This window comes from Ruditapes philippinarum, unplaced genomic scaffold (genome assembly GCF_026571515.1).
Source record: "Ruditapes philippinarum isolate M1 unplaced genomic scaffold, ASM2657151v2 ctg4118_1_1_1_1, whole genome shotgun sequence".
In the NCBI taxonomy this organism is placed as follows: domain Eukaryota; kingdom Metazoa; phylum Mollusca; class Bivalvia; order Venerida; family Veneridae; genus Ruditapes; species Ruditapes philippinarum.
Genome location: NW_026860453.1, coordinates 35,860 through 44,148, shown reverse-complemented (window position 1 = coordinate 44,148; position 8,289 = coordinate 35,860). Strand labels below are relative to the sequence as shown.

Genomic DNA, 8,289 nt, shown 5'->3' with positions numbered 1-8,289 from the left:
TTTTACATAAGTTGTTTAAAAAGGAACCGACTTCTACCAGTACCGTGGAGTTTTTGGCCGAGTGGTTAAGGTCATTGACTTCAAACCACTTGGCTTTCACCGCTGTAGCTTTTTATCCGGCTAGGGACTATGTATTACTTTTCATGTATTGAGGCTGAGGCTATCCATCTTGTATACGAAACGTCGGTGGTTTCACTCAGGTGTCCATTAATGCTTAAAATAATAAACAGAAGAGCAGGTCTTCCTCCACCAGTAAAGCTGGTAAGTCGCCGAGTATCCTATACTGTGCTGCTGTGCAACGTAAGCCCTCCCCTCTAAAACAGCAGCATTAAAGAACAAAAAAAAAACAGCAAAAAAAAAAACACAACAACAACAATAACAAAAAAATAACCACAATATTAGTTGTCAATTTTAATATGTCAAGCGAATTCTAAGAACTGCTAAATCGAGCGTGTAACTTGCTACTGTATATGACGATTTTGATATAAGTCTTTATCACATACCCGTGCAGTTTTGACTCCGTAAAAACGACATTGTGTGGCCGTGCATATATGCTTTCAAATACCTATATACTCGTATTTTGACGTGCATACAAACATTTTAAACAGTTGCCTTTAAGTGTAATATTTTGGTGCGCAACCAAAACGATTATTTTAACTGAAAAAAAGTTCTTTTTAATATCCTCTACACAATTCTTTTATATCACATGCGATTACAAAGCAAACAAGATGCCGAAAAACAGCACAATCTTCGCTTTATGGACCAGTTATATATCAAATGTGTTTAACGCTCATATAAATAATACTAATATAATTATTATATTAAAAATACATGTATAATATGTTACGTGATAAAATATATTGCTCAAGTGAATATAATTTGCATTCAATAGCTTTGATTTTTATTAATATAATGTAATATAATGTTTCCATTGGGAGAAGCCATTTTTTCATGTAATCCAATGTAATGGCTCTTATTGTAAAATATTGAAGGAGATGCTCTTGTTGAATTTATCCATGTTTAAAAATGTCATTCACTCTTAACGTTGATTTCTTTCATGAAATGGCAATTAATTTAAAAAGAAATTAAAAATTGCTAGACCTTAACATTCGTTCAAACGGTACAATAAAATGAATTAGAGAGATACGTTGGAAGCACAAATGTACGAGTATATATAATAGGTGTTAAGATGAAATTCTAAACCAAGTGGTTCACCCGTCGTATTTTAATAACCTAGATTTAAAAATGACATTGACATAAACTTATATCAAAAGTCTTAATAATGTGCATGGTTACACTCCACTTGCCCCGTTGTCATAAATCATATCAGCTTTTCAATTCCCTGCCGTTCTAACTAAACATCTTAACAACCGTTTGGATGTGAGTTCAAACTTTACAATTGAGCCGCGCCATGACAAAACCAACATAATGGGTTTGCGACCAGCATGGATCCAGACCAGCCTGCACATCCGCGCACTCTGATCAGGATCCATGCTGTTCGCTTACAAACCATATTACAAGTAAAAAAAACTGATAGCAAACAGCATGGATCCTGCGGAGGCAAAGGCTGGTCTGGATACATGCTGGTCGCAAACCCACTATGTTGGTTTTGTCATGGCGCGGCTCATTATTATGTATGCTGTAGATTTTGATTTTTAACCTTGAATCTTGCACAATCGTCTAAAGTCACAAGCTTACAAACAATCAATCAAACCGAGTTTGCAATTATGCTCTTTTTTCATCGTTTTAATGCTTCCGAGGGATCAAATATTTGTAAAATAATAGTCCTTTTTATCCATTTCAAGCGATTTCAAGAGACTGTAAGAGTAAGACTACCAAAGTATCAAGATGAAGAAACTGGTGACGTCATTCATATTTTGTATACTTTACCACTATATCACTTCACAGATGGCGGAAGGTAAGGGCCGTTCCAGTACTGGTACTTGTGCATTATTTTTTCGTCTTTCCTTTGTCATTTCGTATATTTTTTAGGGTAATATTACTGCATAAGAATCCGAATAAATGATACAGCGCTGAGTGATACAGGTCTGTAATCACCATGTAGGTAATATCTTCAAGTTTTTAACAATAACATTCGGTGGAGTTCCTTTAAACTTTAGATGTAGTGTTCCAAATTCAAAGCTAAGCTAACCAATGTAATAAATACAGCAGATAATTCAGTCATACAAATCTTTTTCTTTCCAGAAAGAGGGATTGTTATGAGTGTCTATGCATACCCAGACGACCAGAAATTGAAACATCTTGAAAAGTTCCCTGGATACGAAAATGTATCCAGTGTTTTGGCTGATGGCATATCTTTTGACGATTCAAGTCTGAGATTTGACAGTATTGATATAGACTTTGCAGCCAAAACAGGATATGCGTACGAAGAGAATTATAGGTGCACATTTGAGCCGCGTCACGACAAAACCAACATAATGGGTTTGCGACCAGCATGGATCCAGACCAGCCTGCGCATCCGCGCAGTCTTATCAGGATCCATGCTGTTCGCTTACCTACTCTAATACAAGTAGAGAAACTAATAGCGAACAGCATGGATCTTGATCAGACTTCACGGGTGCGCAGGCTGGTGTGGATCCATGCTGGTCGCAAAACCATTTTGTTGGTTTTGTCGTGACACGGCTCATTTTTCTCCTTTCTATTATATCTCAATCTTGTTTAAGTCTATTTTATATCATTGTATACATTAAGATTACACTTGGGGGCAGGGGCCGCAGGGGACATAAAAATGATGGTTCCGGTCATTTTTTTTAATAACTCAGACATGGTGTTTGAAGGTACTGGAAACTTTTGATATTTTCTGTCATTGTAATTCTTTATTGTTTGTGTGTAGGAAATGAGCAGTAGTTTTGGGTATTTACCCGAAACTAAGCATTTTGGTAGCTTTGTATATATAGTGACTATCCGAATGAAGAGGAAAACGTTAAAAATCAAGATTTGACAGTTGGCGCAAAACAAGTAAGAAATTTTGGATAAATTTTGCGAAAAATCTAAACATATGACAGACACGTTATTTGTCATTGATTGCACTGTGTTAGTGATATTTTTACAGAAATTGGGCGAATTCTGGAGTATGCTGCACCTTTATGAAGATTACCCATATTGGTATATTTTAGGTGTAAATTTTGGTAGGTGGGTCTTAATATAAATTGCTATCAGTCATTATTTTAAGGAGCAATGCATGCAAACTATTAAATTCTTCAATGTATGTCGTATATCCTTGAATAACGCTGTGCAACTGGTTATCTGCCAGTGAAACAGATTTTGAAATATTTGGAATTGTGTTTCTGGCCACACTGAAATACAAAATTGTTCATTTTTAGGTCCCATGTCCACTTAATAAAATCGTTTATTTAAAAAGGAAAACCTCTGCTAGCAATTCTTTGGAAGGTTAAATTAGCTTTAACGAAATCATATTCAGTATAAATTGAATAGGTAGAATAGTATGTATGACGACGGATAACGATATATACGCACGATACATAATATGTATTGCACGATACATAATTATCGCACGATACATAATTATCGCACGATACATAATTATCGCACGATACATAAAATGTATTACAGAAGTATTCAAAAAAAGTAGTTGTGGTAGGAGTAGTGTTTCAGAAGTGCACTGTGTGTCAGTATGTGAAAATTGGCCTGTGTGTCAAGACATTGTTTGAATAGTGTCCTGTGTGTCAGTGTGTGAGTTGTGTCCTGTGTGTTAGTGTGTGAATGTGTCCGGTGTGACAGGTCAGTGTTTGAGAAATGCCCTGTGTGTCACGGTGTGAGTTGTGTCCTGTGTGTCCGTGCTTGTGTGGCAGAACAGTGTATATGGTCAGTGTTGCCCTGTGTGTGAGTAGTGTCGTGCGTGAAGTGACCTGTGTGTAATTAGTGCCCTGTGTGTGAGTAGTGGTGTACGTGAAATTACTTGTGTGTCAGTAGTCTCGTGTGTGAGTAGTGTCGTGTCAGTAGTGTCTTGGGCGTCAGTAGTGTGATGTTAGTGAGTAGTGCCGTGTGTTTCAGTAGTGTCTTGTGTGTCAGTAGTGTCTTGTGTGTAAATTAAAGGTAAAATGTAAAATATTTTCGAGTGAACAAAGACAGTAATTAACATATTGCAAACAACACTTTCAATCCACATAAATTACGTGTTGATCCTGTTATTCAGAGAAAATGAAGTACCAAAATCTTTCACGCCCGTAAGCACCGTCTTACACCGTGTTTATTTCAACCATTAAAAACATTGGAATACTTGAGCTAAAATATAACAGCGGCATGTCTTTCTTCCAGAGCTATTCTTTTTCTGAGCGGGTACGGCAAAGCTCTGGATGTTGACAACATGGTGTTTGATGCAGTGCATTATGGGGTTTCTCTGGACTCGATTCAACTCGCAGTTGACTGGCTGTCTAAGACAGTGTATTGGTGCGATGCCACGTACAGGTGGATAGTGGCGGCGTCTGTTCATAAAGACAAAGTTAGTAAGGATTATTTCAAAGTCATCATAAATGATCATCTGGAAAAACCAGCGGGCATTGTGGTAGATCCTTTAGAAGGGTGAGCATAAAAATTATCGTTTTTTTTTGTTGCTTACGAAATTTACGTTATCCACACCAGTGTTTTTAAAGTTTGGAAAAGGATTCAAACAGTTTTGAATTGTAACAGTTTAATCTTTTTAACTATTTATCTAATTATTTTGTCAATTAGTTGATTTTAGATTTAGATCACTTCCTTTCTAAAGCGGCATACTGTTAATGTCAAATTATCTTTAATATTCCATTTTGCAGCAAAGGTCCACCTCCAGTGATCATCTTGTCTTAAATTTTGGAATTATAAACACCGCAGATATATCATATTTCTTATTGAACTACCTATTGTTGTTAACTAAAAGAAATAAAACACATTACATAATTATTAGCAGAATATATATTTTCGCCAATAAAAAGAGTAAAAAATGCACACTAATACTCGACTTAATGCATAGCATACATAAAGATAAGTAACTGAATACAGTCATTTTTACAAAAAGATATTTCTTTAAAAACAGAAGTAGCTTTTTGCGCATGCGCATTATGCAAAGGGCCATAAAGCAATATTTTATTAGAGACTCTAATGTAATATAAAGCACCATGATATTATCAATATGCAACAGCTTCATAAACCAATGACTGTCTCTGATACTTGTGTATATGTTTTGTAGGATATTTAACAACAATAGTTTTATAAATTTTACAAATGGCCGTCCGTAGCCGAGTGATTATGGTGAATTCAAACCATTTTTCATTTGAGGAAGCTGACAATCTAGCTTATGGGGAACGCCGGTGGTTCTACTCAAGGGCCTCTTCGTGTCTGAAATAATGCACGGCGGGGCATCTGAAGTTTTCCCCCCTACATTAAAGCTAAAAAATCCCCATAAATGACTCTACAGTGTTGAAGCGAGTTAAAATGCTACCAAAACCCTACCCCCACCCCGAAAAATATTTTTGTTTTCACATAAAAATACATGAACATTTGTATACTGTTTATTCGCTTGTTTGTTTTTTTCAATTATGATTATGCATTTTTTTCATATTATAGATACTTGTTTTGGTCAGATTCCGGAAAGGAAGCTAAAATTGAAAGATCCGATTTGACCGGAAGAAACCGTAAAACAATCGTGAGTAAGGGTGTAACGAGTCCAGGTCAAATGACCGTGGACATTGCAGATAAACGTATTTACTGGATACATGTTGAGGCCATACATAGCGCCAATTATGACGGCACCGGACCACGCCACATTACACGATATGGCGTATCTACTCTTCATGACTTGGCAATTTTTAGGGTTAGTTCTTTTTTAAACTAGAATCTTTTGTGATTTATTTCTCCCTATAAAGCAAAACATAAAGCATGTACAGACTCAATCAAACTGAGTCTGCAATTTTCATGCAATGTTTTTGTGGTTAATGCTTCCGAGGGACCACACTTCATCCGAGTATACGTTAGACCAACACAATATAGGTCATTTGGCTTGCGTTGTTTTTAGCTTATTGGTGGAAGAAGACAAGGTGCCCCTCTGTTCATTACTTCAGGCGTAAACGGTCGCCTAAGTAGAGCCACCGACGTTCCGTAAGCTAGATGGAAAGCTTTCTCACATGCAAAATTCAACAGGTAAAATTTTCTAAAAGCTGCAAAACCATCATCTGGAATATTTAGTCTTTTAATAAGCATATCAACAGGTGTTTGTCAAATATCTTTTATAAAACTTAAACAGTGTTTCAATTAGGAAAAACTTATAGAAACAAATAAAAATGTTACCTTTCTATCATTTCTATCTATTTATCACTTGTCAAAATATTCAGAACTGTCTTTTACTCTGTTACATGTCGTACAGGATCTTTAGAATAAATAAATATTTGAAAGACCCTGGTTAGTAACACGCAACACCCAATGGGAAATAATTAACAATATAATCTATTAAACCGATTGTTTTTATTTTCAAGGAAGTAATTTACATCAGTGATACAAATTCTGACGAACTGCTATCCGTAAACAAGACAGATGGCCTTGATGTGGCAGATCCACTGTTGTTGGACAGTTATACTATATATGGTCTGGCAGTTTACAGTGCAGAAACTCAGCCGACAAAAGACAAAGGTAAAGTATCAATGCTTGATGCTATTTTTTGCAATTGCAATCACATCGGACATACTGTGAATGTGCACGTGACAAGAATCTAAAGCGTAGCCAGCCCGCATAGCTCAATTGGTTAAGAGCACTTGAAACCTCGACATTGAGGGTTCGATTCCCGGGCTGACCAACTAAAATTAGTAAGACAGTCTTTCGGATAAGACTTTAAATCGAGGTCCAGTGTATGAGTGCGTAAAAACTTGGCAAATTAAAGAAGTATACTGAGGAATCTTTCTGTATCTATATCTTGCACTATCCTCTAAAAATCTAAAATGACTAACATTTTTCTGGAGGGTTCACCCATATAGGCAACCGATGGCGAATATGAATAAACTCAAGTACAAACACATTTTAAGCGTGTAAGTGTTGTATTTAAGAGCATTTGCTGATCATTTTGTTTGTTAAACAAGTGATGGTTTCGACTTTTAATAGTGAGCAAAATGCACAGCTTCATTGAATTACTTTGCTGCACTATAGACACTATACGAGACACTTCTTTTAATTCAATAATAACAATGATGATGATGATGATATACTAATTCTTTTAATCGATTTACAATTCTTTAGAATGAAAATACTACATGTATTTATGATATACATATGTTTAATTTAGATTATTGTGCCGAGCAAAATTGTGACCATTTGTGCATTTCAACTAAAACCGGTGCAACATGTTTATGTTCCGATGGATACACTTTAAACCAGAATACTGGAAAATGTGAAGGTACATTGTATGTTGATACAATTTGGACTTTTCTTTTATCAAAACAGAATAAAACAGAAAATGTATTAATCATTTTATACGAGTACATTAATCATTTATTTATCAATTATACTTTTAATACTTACTACTTCAATAATAGCTGCATTATATCCAATTTAAATATGAATGGGGAAAATGTCAACGTATATAAAGACATGCATATACATTTAAGACTCAGTATGAAGACAAAATATTCATTAATATCTATATTTCAACGATTATTTATAAAAACGCGCACATTTTCATTTCATTATTTGCAGAAATCTATAACAGTAAACTTTTTAACATTTTTTTTATTTCATCATTTGTGCATGCAAGTAGAATGATATTCGTCGGCAATATCTAAATCATTACACTATACACAATTTTAACATTTTTTTTTTAAATTTCATTTTATCATTTTTGCATGCAAGTAGAATGATATTCGTCGGCAATGTCTAAATCATTACACTATACACAATATATTTCTCCTGGAATAAAACAGGTACAAGTACAAGTACGAGGATTCTAATAAGATTGTTACGTGCATTTTGTTACATTTTGTCATAACATATAATATTGAAATGTTCTGAAATCATTCATACGCATTGCATTTGCAAACATTGTTGATAAAGAACATTGATGATGTTGATGGTGATGTTGGTGTTATTAATTGAATCATTTTAATAACTTAAGTAAAAGATTAACCCATCCAAACGGGAAAATACTTCTTTTAAATGTAATTACACAGTTTACAACAAAATAACATTGTGTTTGTTTTTTATTTCTTCATCTGAAGAAGCTTTATTAATCGAAACATGTACATGTATTCATAAACTGTTGATTTGTGAATCTTTTATATCTTTATTCTT

The 8,289-nt window shown here is 34.8% G+C and overlaps 1 protein-coding gene across 1 annotated transcript; it reads left to right on the top strand.

Moving 5' to 3' along the window:
- The first annotated feature begins 1,908 nt into the window (after positions 1 to 1,908).
- On the top strand, positions 1,909 to 6,725 carry LOC132760144 (low-density lipoprotein receptor-related protein 8-like). Its single transcript, XM_060752050.1, has 5 exons — positions 1,909 to 1,918; positions 2,206 to 2,401; positions 4,300 to 4,563; positions 5,584 to 5,830; positions 6,489 to 6,725. The coding sequence occupies exons 1-5, from the start codon at positions 1,909 to 1,911 to the stop codon at positions 6,723 to 6,725; spliced, it is 954 nt and encodes a 317-aa protein (XP_060608033.1).
- The last annotated feature ends 1,564 nt before the right edge of the window (positions 6,726 to 8,289 follow it).

Bases quoted from the DNA above. Each gene is read 5' to 3' on its own strand.
- LOC132760144 (XM_060752050.1), top strand. The intron at 2,402-4,299 runs GTGCACATTTGA...TCTTTCTTCCAG, and splicing joins GCGTACGAAGAGAATTATAG to AGCTATTCTTTTTCTGAGCG. The intron at 5,831-6,488 runs GTTAGTTCTTTT...TTTATTTTCAAG, and splicing joins ATGACTTGGCAATTTTTAGG to GAAGTAATTTACATCAGTGA.